At 42.3% G+C, this 22500-nt stretch overlaps 1 protein-coding gene across 1 annotated transcript in view; it reads right to left on the bottom strand.

Annotated features, from left to right (window-relative positions):
• zmat4a (zinc finger, matrin-type 4a) overlaps positions 1-20963 on the bottom strand; it is a 194130-nt gene extending 173167 nt beyond the window's left edge. Inside the window, exon 1 of the mRNA XM_034232928.1 lies at positions 20819-20963. Coding sequence (XP_034088819.1) covers positions 20819-20905 — 87 coding nt within the window. The 5' untranslated portion in view covers positions 20906-20963. The remainder of the gene's footprint in view (positions 1-20818) is intronic.
• Between the last annotated feature and the right edge of the window lie 1537 nt (positions 20964-22500).

The following is a 22500-nucleotide window of genomic DNA, read 5'->3' as shown; positions in this document are numbered from 1 at the left end:
GTGCAGCTAAGTTCAGCTAAGTTCAGCTAGGTTCAGCTAAGTTCAGCTAAGTGCAGCTAAGTTCAGCTAAGTTCAGCTAAGTTCAGCTAAGTGCAGCTAAGTTCAGCCAAGTTCAGCTAAGTTCAGCTAAGTTCAGCCAAGTTCAGCTAAGTTCAGCTAAGTTCAGCTAAGTTCAGCTAAGTTCAGCTAAGTGCAGCTAAGTGCAGCTAAGTTCAGCTAAGTTCAGCTAAGTGCAGCTAAGTTCAGCTAAGTTCAGCTAAGTTCAGCTAAGTTCAGCTAAGTTCAGCTAAGTGCAGCTAAGTTCAGCTAAGTTCAGCCAAGTTCAGCTAAGTTCAGCTAAGTTCAGCTAAGTTCAGCTAAGTTCAGCTAAGTTCAGCTAAGTTCAGCTAAGTGCAGCTAAGTTCAGCTAAGTTCAGCCAAGTTCAGCTAGGTTCAGCTAAGTTCAGCTAAGTGCAGCTAAGTTCAGCTAAGTTCACCTAAGTTCAGCTAAGTTCAGCTAAGTTCAGCCAAGTTCAGCTAAGTTCAGCTAAGTTCAGCTAAGTTCAGCTAAGTTCAGCCAAGTTCAGCTAAGTTCAGCCAAGTTCAGCTAAGTTCAGCTAAGTTCAGCTAAATTCAGCCAAGTTCAGCTAAGTTCAGCTAAGTTCAGCTAAGTTCAGCTAAGTTCAGCTAAGTTCAGCCAAGTTCAGCTAAGTTCAGCCAAGTTCAGCTAAGTGCAGCTAAGTTCAGCTAAGTGCAGCTAAGTTCAGCTAAGTTCAGCTAAGTGCAGCTAAGTTCAGCTAAGTTCAGCTAAGTGCAGCTAAGTGCAGCTAAGTTCAGCTAAGTTCAGCTAAGTTCAGCCAAGTTCAGCTAAGTTCAGCTAAGTTCAGCTAAGTTCAGCCAAGTTCAGCCAAGTTCAGCTAAGTGCAGCTAAGTTCAGCTAAGTTCAGCTAAGTGCAGCTAAGTGCAGCTAAGTTCAGCTAAGTTCAGCTAAGTGCAGCTAAGTTCAGCTAAGTTCAGCTAAGTTCAGCCAAGTTCAGCTAAGTTCAGCTAAGTTCAGCTAAGTTCAGCCAAGTTCAGCTAAGTTCAGCTAAGTTCAGCTAAGTGCAGCTAAGTTCAGCCAAGTTCAGCTAAGTTCAGCTAAGTTCAGCTAAATTCAGCTAAGTGCAGCTAAGTGCAGCTAAGTTCAGCTAAGTTCAGCCAAGTTCAGCTAAGTTCAGCTAAGTTCAGCTAAGTGCAGCTAAGTTCAGCCAAGTTCAGCTAAGTTCAGCTAAGTTCAGCTAAATTCAGCTAAGTGCAGCTAAGTGCAGCTAAGTTCAGCTAAGTTCAGCTAAGTGCAGCTAAGTTCAGCTAAGTTCAGCTAAGTTCAGCCAAGTTCAGCTAAGTTCAGCTAAGTTCAGCTAAGTTCAGCCAAGTTCAGCTAAGTTCAGCTAAGTTCAGCTAAGTGCAGCTAAGTTCAGCTAAGTTCAGCTAAGTTCAGCCAAGTTCAGCTAAGTTCAGCTAAGTTCAGCTAAGTTCAGCCAAGTTCAGCTAAGTTCAGCTAAGTTCAGCTAAGTTCAGCCAGGTTCAAGTGCAGACTGTGTAATGGAGAATGATGACTACACAGGTGTGATAGTGGTAGCTCCTAAATCACAAGTTGCTCATTCATTCCATACGCCTTATTAAATAAGTAGTACAATAAAACTGGCAATTAATCACAGCGGCTCCACACATGAGGAGTATCATCCGGAGACAGAAGTGCTCTGAGCGACTGTCACGGAGAACTCAATACACTTAAAGCCATAATGAGGTCCTATTAAAAGAAAAGGGCTTATAGTCGGCATATTTCTATATTATGACACTCGAAGAAGCCAGAGTGAGTTATCGGTGGCTGTTCACATTTTAGTCATATCTGCTGTGATATATTTATAATCACAGAGCATTAGGCTTCAGGCACTTGATCACAAAATTACCAAGTTCTGACCTTTCAGCTGCCTAACACAACACTGACAACAAATACCTCCAAAAGACTGCAGATCTCTGACTAACCAGCTCCCCACGGCCATTTCTTAATTTACTATGTATTTGTGCAATACATAAACCGGGTCTACAGAAGATAAAGTCAACAATATGTTCGTATCTCATTGGGTAGACCGTTTTTTCTGAAAAGCTTCTTTTACATTTCACTTATTTTCATTTAGTCCAAAGCGATTTACAATAAATATCATCTTTAAAAAGGTCACATGCCAAATGTACTTTTTTATGTCCTCTACACATAAATGTGTGTGTAAGGGTAATATAGCCTTTTAATGATCTGGCCTTTTCATTAAATATCCAGTGTGGTCATACAGTAGTTCCTCCCAGACCTCAGCTCCATTAAAGCAGCCACTAAATCACCATGAAGAGCTTCTTCTCTGGATTTCTCTGCAGATGTTTACAGTCCCCTCGTGCTCTCAGTGTTGTTGGAGAAACCCTTAAATCATCATCCACCTTTTCAGAGTGCTGATGTGAAGCAACCAGACGAAATGTGCCATCTTTACACCCCAGCGATGATTAAGTTGTCGAGGTCATGGTTCTCACAGTCTACCAACTATACATATTCTCCATTCCCCACATTTTCCTCAGTTTGCCTGACTTTGCAAGTGGAACAGATTTAAAACGGCCAGCGCAGCACGAAGGATCCATCACTGATATGGTACAATGGCAGGAATTGTACTTTTTTTTTTTTTAATGGAGTGCTTGTTATCTTTGCTGACCTGTTGCTGACAGTGAATGATAAGCAATAAATTGAGCGTGTCGGTCATGAATTTTGGAGATCCTCCAATGCATCTCTTAGAGCCAGATATCAGTGTAAAACTCAGTGTAGGCAAAAACCCTCAGACTGAAACAAACGCCGTCTAAAAGTCACAAAATATCTGTAGGGCCGAGTACCACACACTTCAATGTTGAGTATAACAGCTCTACTTTTAGTAATGTATGAATATGGGCAGGTGTGGAAGGGTCCACTGTAGGGTAAACATAATTAAACATGCTGGGAATAGCTTTTCATGTTCATTTATACTTCATAGGTAGAGTGCATGTGGCCGAATAAACAATCCAACAATAACCACGTGCAGATATTTAGTTTTTAGTGGAGAGAATTGGACCATGATGTCATTTGATTGTTCATATCTCATGAGTATTGGTTCTATTGGTTAAATAACAATGTAATTAGTGTACAGAGTAATTGCTGAGATCTAGGAAAGCTACAACATGACTAGAAGGTAAATAGGAAACACCAGAAGTCAGAACAGTTTTAGACAAAGCCTCAGACTAGCCAAACGTATGTGTTTTAGATTATGACTGACTTTTTGGTCAATCAGTAAATAATGGACATAACAGGGGACGCAGGGTTTCTTAATTGAATGAGAAAACGACACTATACAACCCGTACCTGCTGGAAAACACAGGTGTAATTGAAAACATTAATAAAGCAGAATCCCATTTAGCAGCTAATTGCATTCCGGCTTCCTGTCACGCTGTCCTGACTCACTGGGACTTTAATGAACTGAGCTTTTCCTACAAGTCACAATACCTAAAGATCAATAAAGTACTTATTATCTTATCATTATGGATGCCATTTTAGTTTTAACTCTAAATGAAGCATTTGCTGATCTAGCTAGCAGTCGGATCACCTTTGAACTTTTTTAAACGATGTTGCCTCAATCTAAGCAAATCCTGCAGTGGGTACTGTGGGGGAGACTTCTGAAGCAATTGGAAACAGGACTCAGAGAGACACGAGGAGAGCTGGAGCTTTGATGGCAAACACAGACGGTTTATTTGGAGCTTCGGCCGGAGAATTCACAAGACATGTCACGAGCCACGAGTTGACACAGGTTGAGATGCCAAATCAATTCTGAGGGTCCTCCTCTCTGGTAGGAGGTTTTAACTAGTTTGCTGAGGGTAATCAACATTCTTCAATAGAGACTAAACAGCCGAGGACACTGAAGGAACTTTAGTTGTCGGTTATGGCTCGGGTCACACCACGAGAAGGATGTGATCCAGGTGTCCCACAACAATAACTATCTCTGACGAGAGCTGCCCTGTCACAAACTGATAATAACAACAACATGCTAGGGCAGCCCCTCCTTAAGGGAGATAGCAGCTGTCCAAGGTTGAGCATCTGTGTCAGAGGGCGAAGGAGGACATGCAGGGCAAATTATTCCCTGACAGGTACTATAATATTTGAAGCATTTTGGGGGGTTTAAAAAGCAGTGTTACCATGTTATAGTTGTTACAAAAGCAAGATAAAGATTCTTCAGGCTGGTGTTCAGCAGGGTCCACGATGTTCACCCTTTCATTTCAACCTGTTAGCTTACTCACATTAGTGCTAAACATAAAGCAGAGCTGAGACTGATGGCATATTATGACGATGGTGATCGACGAAAAGCTGGAAATTCATCCTGAAAGGAACGTGGAAACCTGTACCAAAGTTCATGGAAAACCATCCAATAGATGTTGAGATATCTCACTCAAAACTACCAATGTGAATCTTATGGTGGCTTTGGATTTGTTGTAATTGTCTGTATAAGAGATTATTAAAAATCAACAATCAATGTGGTTAACAGACCAACCAATAAACCAACCAACTAACCTACAAACTGTCTAAATCCACACATAAAGACATGATAGACAGAACTAACCTTTTGCGAATGTATGCCTCTGCCAACCAGTCGATGCGCACTTTACATCCAAGTCGAACCAAAATGTATTTTATTCCATTAGACATGCGTGTGATATTGTCAGAATCAACCTTTGAACTCTTGATATATGGCAGAAAAAATGTGTTTCACATTGATCTTGAGTTTTGACCTTTGTGTGTAGTTTTAAAAATCTTCCACTCTTGAATCCAAGAAGACGATGGTGCCAAATGGAATTCCATTTTGTTCCAGAGATATTACGTTCACGTGAATGCGACAGATCTGACGCCGCAGTGACCTTGTCCTTTCTCCCCGGTAATCTAATTAGATCATCCTTTGCTTGTGGACATGTGTGCTTAATTTGAAGACATTCCCTCCAGGCATATATAGTATATTTAGTAGGATTGCAATGAATCACTTCTCCCCCTACCACCTCCTCATGACCGCCAAGAAGGTGGAAAACAGATGACAAAACAGGGGTGTTGTTAGTTTGTTAGGGACATTACGTATTTCTTTCAGACTCTTCTTGTAGTTCTGTTGATCTGAGCAGCTTTCTCCTCTTTATTGTGGCTTATATATGTATTTGTGTCGGTATCAGACCATCACTGCCCGGGGACAACTGAAAGGATTGTTGGCTTTTGGATCGAGTTGACTTTTAGATCACTAAATGTCACTGAATGTCGCTCTACAGTTCGCATGTCTTTGAGTATCTGTTCTATAACCGAGATGACCTGCATTAGTGAGGAAGAGTGAGGAGGAGCAGCTCTCACGCTGACCTTTGACCTTCATTGGGAATCCAATATATACCCTGGGGGGCAAATTAGCCTCACTGGAAATGTGAGGCGTAGCCAGGGTTAATGTAATCTGTTACAACAACATTTTTTTTCCGTAACCTAATCTGAGTATAAAAGTAACCCGATTACTTTCCGTTTCTTTTGGATTACCACAATATCGAATGGAATGCAGATCGATGCAACCTTGGAAAAGAAGGATATTTAGTATAAAAAAATGTAGTAACAGTGATAGTTTACAAATGCTATTTAAGCTTAATACATTAATCAAAATAATGGAGTGTTTTTTTGTTGAATAAATCAGGAGTCCACCTACTGCACTATTAAAGAAATGTATTTAAGATAAAGAAGAATTGCCTAAATATAAACCATAAAGAACATGTATGCAGTACCTATAATATGTCGATCACATCGTAACACTGTATTCCATATTTAGTTTATAAATATAAAAGTAATCTCATTACATGTTTTTTTTACGTAACTGTAATTGAACAAAGTTACCTTTTTTTTTATTCCGATTCAAATGTTTTCCGTAACCTAATCTTTTTTTAATTTCTTTTTTTATTATTTATTCTACTAATTTAACAATTAGAACATTTGTACATCCGAGAAACAAAGACGATTAGTGGAAGTGGGAGGGCAGAAAGCAGAGTTTATCCAAAGAGAGCCTTCCCGTTAGTCATCCAGTTGCAGGATAAAGAGAAAAAGAGAAATCCGTAATTAAATACGTATACAGTACATGTACACGTATACATCTGAGTATCAAAATATAAAAGTAACCTGATTACTTTCCGTTTCTTTTGGATAACCCCAAAAGCCGGCGTGCAGCAGATTCTCTCCTCGTTTGGCTTTGGGAGGCGAAGGCGAGCCAAACTGTAATGCCATGCCTGCAGGTCTAAACAATGAGCAGTTACTTTGTGTTTGCTGCTAAGTGGCCTATTCCCATGCAGCGTGACCTAAGCGCCTTGCTCAGATCTGCTGAGTGAAAACATCAACACGAGCGCGGCCGGGCAGCCTGCCTGCTCTTCAGTAATGTAATCAGCCTGGTGAGCAGCCAGAGCAACATGCAGGGCAAACGCTGGGCTGCTGGGACAATACACATGTGACACTGGTCAGCCTAATGAGGTTAATGCTGTGCGGGCACATCGAGCCGGATGACTCACATCATCCACTGTCAAGGAAACACTACAATATTACACCTGTTGCAAGAGGCTGTAAACAACCAACAAACCAACCAACTCACTAACCAACAAACCAACCAACCAACAAACAAACCAACCAACCAACCAACTAACGAACGAACGAACCGTACCAAACCAACCGACGAACACAACCCAATGAACGAACCGACAAATAGAACCAAGCCCAACCAACCAACCCAACCTAACCAACCAACCAACCAACCAACCAAACGGAACGAACGATAACGAACGAACTAACGAACGAACAGATCAAACCCACACAACCAACCAACCAACTAACGAACAGATCAAACCAACCAACACAACCAACCAACCAACCAACCAACCAACCAACAAACTAACGTAAACCGAACATAACCGACAAACCAAACCGAAGAACAACCAACTAACGAACGCAAACGAACCAACCAACCAACCAACAACCAACAACCAACAACCAACGAACCGACAAACGAACTAACCAACCAAACCAACGAACCACAAACCAACCAACCAACCAACAAGAAGAACGAATAACCGACAACACCAACCAAACCAAAAACGAAAACTAAACAAACCAACGACTAACCCAACCAACTAACAACTACAAACCAACCACCAACCAACCAACGAACGAACTAACCTACAAACCAACCGACAACCAAACCAACGAACTAACCGAACTAAAACTAACCAACCCAACCAACCAACCAACAACTAACAAAACTACAATAACTAATTAACCAACCAACTAACTAACTAATAACTAACCTACAAACCAACCAACCAACTAACTAACTAACTAACCTACAAACCAACCAACCAACCAACCAACTAACTAACCTACAAACCAACCGACTAACCAACCAACACTAACCAACCAACCAACCAACCAACCAACCAACCAACCAACTAACTAACCTACCAACTAACTAACCAACCAACCAACCAACTAACCTACAAACCAACCGACCAACTAACCTACAGACCAACCAACCAACTAACCTACAAACCAACCAACCAACTAACTAATCTACAAACCAACCGTCCAACTAACAAACCTACCAACCAACCAACTAACCTACAAACCAACCAACCAACCGACCAACTAACTAACCTACAAACCAACCAACCAACCGACCAACTAACTAACCTACAAACCAACCGACTAACCAACCAACTAACTAACCTACAAACCAACCAACTAACTAACCTACAAACCAACCGACCAACTAACAAACCTACCAACCAACCAACTAACCTACAGACCAACCAACCAACTAACCTACAAACCAACCAACAACCAACCAACTAACTAACCTACAAACCAACCGACCAACTAACAAACCTACCAACCAACCAACTAACCTACAAACCAACCGACCAACTAACTAACCTACTAACTAACTAACCAACTAACTAACCTACGAACTAACCTACAAACCAACAAACTACAGGCAGGCGGTACATCAGGACTAAAACCACCAGACTTGGGGACAGTTTTATCCCACAGACCATAAGACTGCTAAACACCTGAACTCTGTGAAGTGCCTCCACAAACATTCATCTGTTTGCCATCTTTCAATCTACTTATTTATATAAATAGATATCACCTCAATAAACCGTATTTAATTTTGTCTGAATGTACATCATTTAATTTCATATTCTGTTCTTGTACATATTATATTCTATTTACACGTATATAGACTTGTTGCACTATTTTTTGTTTTGTATTATGTATTTTTATTATATATGTTGCATTGTTGGAGGAGCTCAGGTCAGAATAATTGCATTGCCATTTCTCCACTGTATCTTATGTGCATATGAGGATAAAACCTTTGAGATAAATAAATAACTAACCTATAAACTGCCTAAATCCACACATAAATACATGATGCTACCATGGACAAGATAGAGCTAAGCCTTTGTGAATGAATGCCTCCGCCAACCAGTCAATGCACACTTTACATCCAAGTCAATCCAAAATGTATTTTATGCCATTAGACATGCGTGTGATATTGTCAGAATCAACCTTTGAACTCTTGATATATGGCAGAAAAAATGGGTTTCATATTGATCTTGAGTTTTGACCTTTGTGTGTTTTTCTAAATCCTTCCACTCTTGAGTCCAAGAAGACGATGGTGCCAAATATAATTCCATGTTGGAGTTGTTCCAGAGATATTACGTTCAGGTGAATGTGACAGATCTGAGGCCGCAGTGACCTTGTCCTTTCACCCCGGTAATCTAATTAGATCATCCTTTGCTTGTGGACGTGTGTGCTTAATTTGAAAACATTCCCTCCAGGCGTCATATGTAGTATATTTTAGGGATGCACGATATTGGTTTTTTGAAACCGATACCGATACCGATAACTTCCTGCTTCTCAAGACCGATACCGATACCGATAACCGATACTAATAATAATAATATATATAAATATATATATATTAAATGTACCTGTAGTTTTTGCACACCTGGTGGTAACAAAAGACTAGTAGTGAGCAAATGACATGAGCATTACTACTATGAACAAAACTAACCCTGGGGTCGTCTCTGGCAAACTTCTTGCCTTTTTCAAAAGCCTCGTCGATAGGTAAAAGCCCCGGTGCCTTTGCAGCTGGCTTTGGATTCGCCGCTAGTTTAGCAGCGCAGGCGTCTTCGTACGCTTTCAACACACCATCGTAGCGATGGCGATGTTTCAGGTGACTAATCAGGTTGGAAGTATTATAGCTCGTTGCCTCTTTCCCTCCTCGTGGAACTTCTGCATTTGTTAATACAAATAGCAAGCGAACTATCTAACTCTGAAGCTTTGAAATAGTCCCATACTACCGGCGACATGTTTGTTTACTGTCCTGGCTTCACGGCCGCACACCATTTACGTCACAGCCAGGCATGAGTTAGGGAGCGCTGGATTAGTGAAGAACTCCCCTCTTCCTAAACCACTAATACCACAGTACTGGCAAAACGTGAGGAGCCGAGTGAAAAACAAGCGCCCCTCATCCCAATCCACCCACACCGCAGTATTTCTTTCTTTTTTTTACCCAAAAAATATATTGTATATTATCGGGGCTATTAATACTTTTATCGGGTTTATCGGGATGACGTCATAATTCCTAATATCGGACCGATAATTATCGGGCCGATAATTATCGTGCACCACTAGTATATTTAGTAGGATTTCAATTATACAATACGATAATACTTTAATGGTCAGATCAAGTCTCAAATGTGACTTGCATCACAGCAGCTCCATGTGTAACATCAACAGACAAACATCAAGACACAATTCATGAAAAACAAACAACAAACATTTAACATACCAGCACAATCACTGAGAGAAAACATGCTCAAAGAGCCTTCAGCGTGCATCTGATCTGGGATCAGCTCTGTATTTACAATTAATCGAGTCTCCCACCACCTCCTCATGACGCCAAGAAGGTGAACAACAAACAACAAAACAGGGGTGTTGTTAGTTTGGATTGACACTACAGCCTGAATATTACACCTGTTGCAAGAGGCTGTAAATGCACATCCTGTCTGTGGTTAACGGCTCGCTGCGTCTCATCCACAAAGCACTAAACTGTAAGGTAAAGTGTTTGGATCCATATATAGAGCTCATCTAAGATTTAAAACACGCTCCTGATGCAGCAACAGCCAATCAGGGGATACCAAATAATGCATCCTATTGCTTTAAATGCAACCAATAAAGGGTCCAGTTAATTATTCATAGCATTACCTCACTTGGTGGATCATCACTTAAAAAGGTCATTATGTGATCTTTGGCTTTTATTGACCACTTGTTTAACAGTAATGAGTGCAGAGGGACCTTTATTTCTCACATGGAAGCTTCTTTTACACTTAAACTGCAGTATGTTGGATAATTGACTTCAACAATGAGGAAACATGCTTCCAATTATAGGATATTAAGGAAGTTTCAACGTCACGGATGTTACTACATCGCCTGGTATCTGGTTACTGAAATATTTCCAGGTTAATTGTTGCTTGGACATTTTAACAGAAAACATACAATGTGAATTTTTAACGAAAGTCTTTTAAAGAAATGTAGATGTATAGGAGGTGCATTTCATGAAAGACGTTATTGATTTGCTTTATGGAGGTCGATGTTCAGAACAACAATTTCTCAGAGTAAAGAGGCCCTGTTGTGCTTTTAGGTGTTCCCTTTACTGTAGTAGGTTATATGGGTTTTAGTGCACGTAAATGGTCTGCAAAGCCTAAAATCCCTGTATTCTATCCAGAGGGAATTTCTCTCCAACACACTGAACATCAGCAGGAGAGGACTCTTTAAAGTAGAGACACTACATACTGATATACACCTGAACAACAGCAGGAGAGGACTCTTTAAAGTAGAGACACTACATACTGATATACACCTGAACATCAGCAGGAGAGAACTCTTTAAAGTAGAGACACTACAGACTGATATACACCTGAACATCAGCAGGAGAGGACTCTTTAAGGTAGAGACACTACATACTGATATAAACCTGAACATCAGCAGGAGAGGACTCTTTAAAGTAGAGACGCTACATACTGATATACAGCTGAACATCAGCAGGAGAGGACTCTTTAAAGTAGAGACACTACAGACTGATATACACCTGAACATCAGCAGGAGAGGACTCTTTAAAGTAGAGACACTACATACTGATATACACCTGAACATCAGCAGGAGAGGACTCTTTAAAGTAGAGACACTACATACTGATATAAACCTGAACATCAGCAGGAGAGGACTCTTTAAAGTAGAGACACTAAATACTGATATACACCTGAACATCAGCAGGAGAGGACTCTTTAAAGTAGAGACACTACATACTGATATACACCTGATCATCAGCAGGAGAGGACTCTTTAAAGTAGAGACACTACACACTGATATACACCTGAACATCAGCAGGAGAGGACTCTTTAAAGTAGAGACACTACACACTGATATACACCTGAACATCAGCAGGAGAGGATTCTTTAAAGTAGAGACACTACATACTGATATACACCTGAACATCAGCAGGAGAGGACTCTTTAAAGTAGAGACACTACATACTGATATACACCTGAACATCAGCAGGAGAGGACTCTTTAAAGTAGAGACACTACATACTGATATACACCTGAACATCAGCAGGAGAGGACTCTTTAAAGTAGAGACACTACATACTGATATACACCTGAACATCAGCAGGAGAGGACTCTTTAAAGTAGAGACACTACATACTGATATACACCTGAACCTCAGCAGGAGAGGACTCTTTAAAGTAGAGACACTACATACTGATATACACCTGAGCATCAGCAGGAGAGGACTCTTTAAAGTAGAGACACTACACACTGATATACACCTGAACATCAGCAGGAGAGGACTCTTTAAAGTAGAGACACTACATACTGACATACACCTGACATCAGCAGGAGAGGACTCTTTAAAGTAGAGACACTACATACTGACATACACCTGAACATCAGCAGGAGAGGACTCTTTAAAGTAGAGACACCTACATGCTGATATACACCTGAGCATCAGCAGGAGAGGACTCTTTAAAGTAGAGACACTACACACTGATATACACCTGAACATCAGCAGGAGAGGACTCTTTAAGTAGAGACACTACATACTGACATACACCTGAACATCAGCAGGAGAGGACTCTTTAAAGTAGAGACACTACATACTGATATACACCTGAACATCAGCAGGAGAGGACTCTTTAAAGTAGATACACTACATACTGATCTACAACCCTGAGCATCAGCAGGAGAGGACTCTTTAAAGTAGAGACACGACATACTGATATACACCTGAACCTCAGCAGGAGAGGACTCTTTAAAGTAGAGAACACTACATACTGATAATACACCTGAACATCAGCAGGAGAGGACTCTTTAAAGTAGAGACACTACATACTGATATACACCTGAACATCAGCAGGAGAGGACTCTTTAAAGTAGAGACACTACATACTGATATACACCTGAACATCAGCAGGAGAGGACTCTTTAAAGTAGAGACACTACATACTGATATACACCTGAGCATCAGCAGGAGAGGACTCTTTAAAGTAGAGACACTACACACTGATATACACCTGAACATCAGCAGGAGAGGACTCTTTAAAGTAGAGACACTACATACTGACATACACCTGAACATCAGCAGGAGAGGACTCTTTAAAGTAGAGACACTACATACTGACATACACCTGAACATCAGCAGGAGAGGACTCTTTAAAGTAGAGACACTACATACTGATATACACCTGAGCATCAGCAGGAGAGGACTCTTTAAAGTAAAGACACTACACACTGATATACACCTGAACATCAGCAGGAGAGGACTCTTTAAAGTAGAGACACTACATACTGACATACACCTGAACATCAGCAGGAGAGGACTATTTAAAGTAGAGACACTACATACTGATATACACCTGAACATCAGCAGGAGAGGACTCTTTAAAGTAGAGACACTACATACTGATATACACCTGAGCATCAGCAGGAGAGGACTCTTTAAAGTAGAGACACGACATACTGATATACACCTGAACCTCAGCAGGAGAGGACTCTTTAAAGTAGAGACACTACATACTGATATACACCTGAACATCAGCAGGAGAGGACTCTTTAAAGTAGAGACACTACATACTGATATACACCTGAACATCAGCAGGAGAGGACTCTTTAAAGTTGAGACACTACATACTGATATACACCTGAACATCAGCAGGAGAGGACTCTTTAAAGTAGAGACACTACATACTGATATACACCTGAACATCAGCAGGAGAGGACTCTTTAAAGTAGAGACACTACATACTGATATACACCTGAACATCAGCAGGAGAGGACTCTTTAAAGTAGAGACACTACATACTGATATACACCTGAACATCAGCAGGAGAGGATCTGCTCTGTCTTTTCTTGACTTCAGGATGAGTTTTAGCCTTTTTCAGAGAATGTTCTTGAAATCTAAGGACGCACTGGTTCGACTTTTCCCTCCGGGTACTAATTTACGAGTTCCTCACTTCAGGGAGTCTAACAATATAAAGTATCTATCGACCACCATCACTCTTTCCAGACTTCACATTAGTTTTTACTTCACAGCATTGGGAAAGTAAAGTTTGGAAAGGACGGTTGCAAACATCCACCGATCGGCAGGCTTTAATTTATGTCATGTCTGTTTCTGTGATTAGTTTGAATCTGGAAAGTTTGACATGCAGGGATGACTTTTCCTTGGATAATAAAAGGACTCACCTGGTGCTCTTAAAGTCTGGATGCGAGCACCGTGAGCACATTGGAGACGTGTTTGCAATGCCTCGGTCTGCGAGTCTAGAGAGGGATTTGGATTCAGCCGATACCTCTAGCATCAAAATCGAAACGTCTTTTTGACGGTATCTCTCTAAACTTTATGGAACTTTATTGATGGACTCCTTCAAAGCTACCAGTGTCTTCAGCCTCATTGATTTAAGCATTATATTCTATCAAATCCTGAAACTCATTTGCAGGTTTGTCAGTTGAATTATGATCATTCCACGCAATGAATTCACTTTCCTGTCTTTGCAAAAGAACCAAGGTTTGTTTTTTCTCAATGATGTTAATTGGATAGACCTAGAGGTTTCTGGATGATTTATACGACATCTCTTTTAAAAACTACAAGTAAAGGCAGAGTGCATTATACTTTTAAAAGGCAAATGCCCATTGTTCTGCAGATCGAGGGCCAGTGTGGACTCGTGTATTCTGCTGTTCTGAAAAACAGCAGGAGACGATTTGTCACCTTTCATAGAGCACACATCTCCCTCTGTCATGACTTTCAGCTGTTTGATTCAAAACCACGTCTACAATCTGTGAAAACACAGCCGTTTGGTTCTTTGTGTGCTATTTAAAAATATCCTCACACCCATCTCTGTTGACCTTCTGTGAAAGATACAATGGAGACAGAACTGCGAACGACTGCGGCAAGAAGGCAGAGCAAAGCAACAAAGAAGGCAATTTCAACTTTACAAAAGCAAACCGTTATTGATGACATGGAAGCACTGAGCTTCAAAGGCTTTTTATTTATAGGCATCCCAAATTATAGGCAGCAGGCGGGGGAATAATGGAAGTGTTTTTCTCCTCTCTTGAAGCTTTTTCAGATATAGAAAATATGACTGGAGGGCCCGAGGAGACGCAGGGAAATCACTAGGATATTAAAGCAAGGGTCCATGAAGGAGATTTACTATCTGAGGCCGTCTGTAACGTGTTGCTGTTCGTAGTAAAACGTTCTCACTGTGTGATGGAGAGGTTTGTGTTGTAGCAAAAACAAGTGCTGCAGTGACAAAAATAATCAATGGGATTTCTCCATGTGATTTTGGATTATTGCAGAAAATAATCTCAACGTTTATACTTATACGTTTAGTTGAGCAGGATAATCTCCACATATTAACACCACTTTATGATTTCTGAAGTAAAAAACTAATATTGGGCTATAAAGGAACTACAGCACGGTCACATGACTTCACGTCACCACCGCTAAGCTAAAGGCGGCTAATGTTGGGCTATAAAGGAACTACAGCACGGTCACATGACTTCACGTCACCACCGCTAAGCTAAAGGAGGCTAATGTTGGGCTATAAAGGAACTACAGCACGGTCACATGACTTCACGTCACCACCGCTAAGCTAAAGGAGGCTAATGTTAGGCTATAAAGGAACTACAGCACGGTCACATGACTTCACGTCACCACCGCTAAGCTAAAGGTGGCTAATGTTGGGCTATAAAGGAACTACAGCACGGTCACATGACTTCACGTCACCACCGCTAAGCTAAAGGAGGCTAATGTTGGGCTATAAAGGAACTACAGCACGGTCACATGACTTCACGTCACCACCGCTAAGCTAAAGGAGGCTAATGTTGGGCTATAAAGGAACTACAGCACGGTCACATGACTTCACGTCACCACCGCTAAGCTAAAGGAGGCTAATGTTGGGCTATAAAGGAACTACAGCACGGTCACATGACTTCACGTCACCACCGCTAAGCTAAAGGTGGCTAATGTTGGGCTATAAAGGAACTACAGCACGGTCACATGACTTCACGTCACCACCGCTAAGCTAAAGGCGGCTAATGTTGGGCTATAAAATAACTACAGCACGGTCACATGACTTCACGTCACCACCGCTAAGCTAAAGGAGGCTAATGTTGGGCTATAGAGGAACTACAGCACGGTCACATGACTTCACGTCTCCACCGCTAAGCTAAAGGTGGCTAACGTTGGGCGTGATGGCGTTTAGTCGTCTCATTTAGACACTCGTTAGCAACCTTTGTTTTTAAATCCACCAGTGGGGTATTTACTGACGTATTTAATGTCGTAGAACAAAACGTTGACATCTCTTCAGCTTGTGTTAACCACAGACCTTATTTCTGACCAAAAACACATTCAGAAACCCATTAACCTCCAGACCAGGAGACAGGACGTGAGTTTTTGGGACTCATCCCTGCAGCTCTGATAGCATAGAGCTTCCAACAAGGAGCCCTCTGCTGGCTAACAGTGGTTATTTCTAAATGAGGCAGATTGAGATGCAGCTCGGAGCGTCTCGTCTTTGAAACGCTGCATTTTTCTTTCTCTCATCTGGCTGGAGGCTGCAGAACCAAACACATCATCCGTATCTGGATCTTAAGTAAGAGTTGAGCTGCTGCAGGTGAAAGAGAGAGCTGCTTTAAGATGAAACATCTTCTGTTGGACCAAAGTGACACCGACTGCACTCAGAAAACTAAATCTGCTGATTACTACTTTTTAAGAGCTGGTTTTACAGTTTAAGTTGTGAGATCAATAAAGTACATTCATTATAATCTAAATAAATCAAATCTTTAGGTTTATTTAGAAAACAATACAGCGAACTTGAAACCATTTCCCATTAGTTTTTCAACAGAGAACCAATGAAATATCAATTAATTTACATTTATATGCAATAAAACCAAACAAAACAACTGCCAACAGTTCCTCAAACGTGAGTATTTACGTTTCTTGTGAAGTAAACTAAATACCTTTGGGTTTGGGGATGTGATTTTCCCCACGTTATACACCCAACAACTAGCTGATTAATCAATAAACTAATCAGCCGGGTTATTGATGACGCCAACAACCGTCAGTTTCAGACCTAATTAAGGACATCACTGTGTGGTAAAGACAAACACATTGGGGGAGGGGGAAACAAAGCATTTACTGCGTCTGATTTTAAAAAGCCACCTGAGGGACATGAAGGCAAAGTAAAAAACAAGACAAAACGGATATTATAGTGACAGTCAACAAATAATTAAAAGCAACTTCTTTGATAATCGAATCATTATTTCAGTTAGTTACAGTATTATAGTTGCATTAGAGCAGCGGTTCCCAACCTGTGGGCCCCCTAGTGGTCCGTGAAGGCATTACAAGTGGACCGCCAAATCATTTGCAAAACATTATGATTTGTGTGGAAACATTTCATTATTAAGATACTTTTTTTAAATTTGAACCTCTTTTCCTTTTTGTTTCTTGATCCTCCTTAGCAACGGCCATTACAGTCCTTGACAGCAGTCTGTTCTACTGGATTAACAATGTGTCACATGTTCTAATTTGACCAATCAGAATCGAGTATTCAACTAAACCGTGTAACACAAATGTCTGTTTGTTACTGATAGCCAGCTCCTTTTCTAATTAAAATAAAAAGTACTCTTGAGAACTGTATTTAGCCTCCGTCTTGTTTACAGTTGAATGTGGGCCGGGAACACATTTTAGATTCTTAAGTGCGCCGTGAGTTGAAAAAGGTTGGTTACCGCTGCATTACAGGATTAGAGCCACATGGGGGGGAAATGGAGATCTGACCAAAAATAAAATCATTCATTCTGAAAATATCTTGACATAACATTTGATCCGATCTCAAACAGAATGTGATTGTCAGGAGCAGGAGGTGATCAGGACCCAAATGCTGAATAAAGAGGTTGGTGTATGAAATAAAGCTGTTCCAAACAAACACTAGACAAATGCACAAGCAGGCAAGATCATCAGGAGGAAAAGGAGCAAACAAAAACAAAAGAACTAAGCAGGAAGACTTGGAGGACACGGGAGGAAAAGCCAGAATACAGAGAAAGATCCAGGAGCCAAAACCAGAGAAACAACGACGACGAGGGAGCACAAGGGAAGACGAGACTAAATCCACACGGGGGTAATCACAAGACAAGACACAGCTGGGGAGGTGAGACACGGGGCAGCAGGTGAACACAATCACACAATCAGGGACGAGGGAGAACAGAGGAAGTACAACATAAATGTCAAAATAAAACAGGAAACTAAGATCATGAAGATGAGATGTTGCCATAATCCTCTCCCACAGCTTCTCAAAGTAAAAGCGTTGTTATTGCTTCTCCATACACGATTCAACACTGTGTTTTTAACTGTATATCACTCGCTCTTGTTCAGAGATTATACACAGGCGAGGCGAGGTGAGGCGAGGCAAGGCAAGGGGCAAGGCGAGGCGAGGCAAGGGGCAAGGCGAGGCAAGGCGAGGCAAGGCGCAAGGCGAGGCGAGGCAAGGCGAGGCGAGGGGCAAGGCGAGGCGAGGCAAGGGGCAAGGGGCAAGGGGCAAGGCGAGGCGAGGCAAGGGGCAAGGCGAGGCAAGGGGCAAGGCGAGGCAAGGGGCAAGGCGAGGCAAGGGGCAAGGCGAGGCAAGGGGCAAGGCGAGGCAAGGGGCAAGGGGAGGCAAGGGGCAAGGCGAGGCAAGGGGCAAGGCGAGGCAAGGGGCAAGGCGAGGCAAGGGGCAAGGCGAGGTAAGGGGCAAGGGGCAAGGCGAGGCAAGGGGCAAGGGGAGGCAAGGGGCAAGGCGAGGCAAGGGGCAAGGCGAGGCGAGGCAAGGTGAGGCAAGGCAAGGGGCAAGGTGAGGCGAGGCAAGGGGCAAGGCGAGGCAAGGGGCAAGGCGAGGCAAGGGGCAAGGCGAGGCAAGGGGCAAGGGGCGAGGCGAGGCAAGGGGCAAGGCGAGGCCAGGGGCAAGGCGAGGCGAGGCAAGGGGCAAGGCGAGGCAAGGAGCAAGGCGAGGCAAGGGGCAAGGCGAGGCGAGGCAAGGGGCAAGGCGAGGCGAGGCAAGGGGCAAGGCGAGGCGAGGCAAGGGGCAAGGCGAGGCGAGGCAAGGGGCAAGGCGAGGCAAGGGGCAAGGGGCAAGGTGAGGCGAGGGGCAAGGCGAGGCGAGGCAAGGGGCAAGGTGAGGCGAGGCAAGGGGCAAGGGGCAAGGCGAGGCGAGGCAAGGGGCAAGGCGAGGCGAGGCAAGGCGAGGCAAGGGGCAAGGCGAGGCGAGGCAAGGGGCAAGGCAAGGCGAGGCGAGGCAAGGCGAGGCAAGGGGCGAGGCGAGGCGAGGCAAGGCGAGGCAAGGGGCAAGGCGAGGCGAGGCAAGGCGAGGCAAGGCGAGGCAAGGGGCAAGGGGCCAGGGGCGAGGCGAGGCGAGGCAAGGCGAGGCGAGGCTATTTATATAGCACCTTTCAACACAAGGCAATTCAAGGTGCTTTACAAAAATGAAAGACATTCAGACAAAGGCATTTAAAAACAGCATGTTTGAATATTATTTAAACGTTTATTTACACGTTATGTACAAGAAGCCTTTTCTTAACCACTAGCTGTGGCAATGACAGTCATCTCATGCTTCAATCGTGCCCTAAAATGTGATCTTTTTCGGGCGTCACTGCGCAGTGTTTGCCTTTTAATCCATAGAACTTTGCTCTTAGTTTAGATTCCAATTATGAACGTAGACATGGACACACCATAAGAGTTGCTTTGTATGCTGCATGCGTCACAATACTGCAGAAATGGCCACCTGATATTTGTAATGGTTGAAAAACTGATGTCCATTCTGCCATTGGAGCGGTCCCCAATATCACCTGACGTTCAAGAGGAAGGGTCCGGTGTTATTACAGTGGGGGCAAATACTCACACATGAGGGCTGCACTGTTTGTTTGTTTTGTTGTTTTGTCCTCAATGTGTTGGTGTTGTCTCACCTTGTAAGTTCTGCGACAGATAAACCAAGGTAGTAATGATTCATTAAAAATAAACAAACCGGTCTAAAACTGCAAATAAACCCATCAGGAAAATAAAGGTGTTTTTTGATCATCAAATATGTTTTTTAGGAGAACACAACAACAATATTTTAGTTCCAGCGAATCAAAGAAAAAGCTTTAATTAGTTTTATCTCGATCCATGATGTATGTTAGAATGTAAGTGTGTTTTTATCTGCTATACTTGAACATGTTATAGACAGATTATTTCTACAGGCGGTCTTGTTTCTTCTGCTGTTCTGCAGATAAACCAACAACCCCACAGATAGGACCTTTGACCTGCAGTCGACTACAGAAACCTCTCATAAGGAAAAAATCAATGGAGGAACGTTATTATATCCCATATCATAGACCCATAGTGTCATGTCATCAAACACACACACACACACACACACACACACACACACACACACACACTTTAGATGTCACCCTGAGAGAATCGACACCCTGCACGCAGAGCGGTGATGCTGACAGAGCTTCACATTCATACAAATAAAACAAGAAGCTGACCTGATTTTGAAACTTGTACTCGGCTACTGTAAAAGTGAAAGTACTCAGATCTTGTACTTGAGTACAAGTAGAAGTACCAGAGAGTAGAAATACTGCATTAAAAATGTCCCTCAAGTAAAAGTAGAAAAGTATTATCATCAAAATATAGTGAAATCATGAAAGTGTTCTCAAAGCTGGTGAAGGTGCAGCTAGTTTGAATGGCTTTGTATACTGCAGGGTAGCTGGTGGATTTACTCCAGGTGGAACTAAAGTCTGATTCAACACTTGATTAGATTTCACATCATTCATCCACATCTGTGAAGAAACTAAAGGGATTAAATACATGTAGTGGAGGAAAAGTACAGAGTAGCATAAAATGGAAACACTCAAGTAAAGTACAAGCACCTCAGAATTGTACTTAAGTACAGTACTTGAGTAAATGTACTCAGTTACTTTACACCACTGCATACACGAGCTGTTTATGGGGCCCAGCTGGACACGTGCACAACAGCAACAAGAGTCTGAGAGAAATCAGCATGCAGCGCGAGCAGCTGCAGAAACGCATCTCCATAAAGTCCTGCTGTGAGGAAGAGGAGAGGAAGAGAGGAAGAGGAGAGGAAGAGAGGAAGATGAGAGGAAGAGGGGCACGCACCTGAACCTCCACGCTGTATTCCTGGTAGAGGTGCGTGGGAAACACCGACAGCTGATGTTCCACTTGGAGGGAAACTGTGTAATCCATGGACTGGAGGATGTGGAGACTCAGAGAGCGCGAGGAGCGTCTGCTGCTGGCGCGAGGTCTCCGCCCGAGCCAGTGTGCAGCCGAGCCCTGCCCACCGAGCTCCCATTGGCTGAGGCGGTTCAGGAGGCGGGGCCGAAAGTGGAGCATCAGATACAATCATCTGCACCTGACAGCATGTAAACATAGTGTACTACGTATAGTATGAGTTTGCATAGTCATTACAGCTTTTAAATTACATCTGCATCAACAGTTGGTTTTGTCTGCTGCCGTGAGAAAAAAAGATCCCACATTGGGATCAATAAAGTATATCTAATCTTATCTAATAAACCTGTTTCGACAATCTATAGTCTGCACCAGTCTATAGTAAAGATAGACTGGGGGAGACTAAATATAGTTTTGTCTCAACCAGTCTATAGTCTGCACCTACATTTATTCAGTCTATAGCATGCAGTCTATAGCCTGCAACAGTCTATAGTCTTCACCAGTATATAATCTTCACCAGTATATAGTCTGCACCAGTTTTAAATCAGCACCTGTCTATATGTTATACAGTCTTTAGTCTGCACCTATTTCAGACAGTGTTTAGCCTGTACCAGTCTATAGTCATCACCAATGTGATGCTGTAGTGTGCACCAGTCAATAGCCTTCCCCTTTTTATACTCTCTATTGGTTCTCATCTTATTATTTTGAATACAGCAGGTGCTCCTATATGTTCATAACATACTGTGTGAGAGCTTAACACTTTCTGTCAGCTCAGATGTCATTCCTGCTTTTATAAAGTATGTGCTCATGTGTTTCAGCGTTAGGCTCCTGCCTTCATGAAAAGCAGGTTTTCCTACAAATAAAATCATTTCTGTTCCTAACTATCTTTCTTTTCTAAGGTCACATTGTTCTGTTGTCTTACAGAATACACTTCAGCAAAAACCATCCTTTATGTATTTTCTGGTCTTGTTTGCATATAGCTTTTACAGGTGATTGTAACAGAATACATTTTAAAGTACGCCCCCCCTCCCTGAGTCAAAGCGCTCTCTGATCACAGCCGCATGCAAACGGATCTGCGAGCAAAGAAAATATGTCGAGGCCGGAGGAGATCTATTTTTATTCATTTGTAGATTTCTCTGCATCTCATTACTCAGCAGAGGAATATATTCATGACATGCATTATGGAGGAGTGGTTGTCGACTATTAATTATTCCCTCTTTTACATCGTTTCCCTAAATCGGACTCCCTCCCCCTCCGCTGCATGTATGCATCACGTTGAATGTATTTACACTTTTAATAAGGCTGGTCACAAACTGCTTAGCAACACAGCAGATTAATGCAAAGACTCTGAAATGAGATTAGAGTGAAACAACTCTCAGATTATGAAGCATGAGCAGCAGAATGTAGGCCATCGTAAAGGTTGAGGATTTACGGGTGGAATCTTCCCCTCTGGTGATTCAGAAAGTATTATATTTAAAGAGTCCTCTCCTGCTGGTGTTAGGGTGTATATCAGTATGTAGTGTCTCTACTTTAAAGAGTTCTCTCCTGCTGATGTTCAGGTGTATATCAGTATGTAGTGTCTCTACTTTAAGAGTCTCTCTGCTGATGTTCAG

Source organism: Gymnodraco acuticeps, unplaced genomic scaffold (genome assembly GCF_902827175.1).
Source record: "Gymnodraco acuticeps unplaced genomic scaffold, fGymAcu1.1, whole genome shotgun sequence".
NCBI classification, from domain to species: Eukaryota; Metazoa; Chordata; class Actinopteri; order Perciformes; family Bathydraconidae; genus Gymnodraco; species Gymnodraco acuticeps.
Note: the sequence above shows the minus strand (reverse complement) of the source record. Positions and strands in the feature narration are given on the sequence as shown.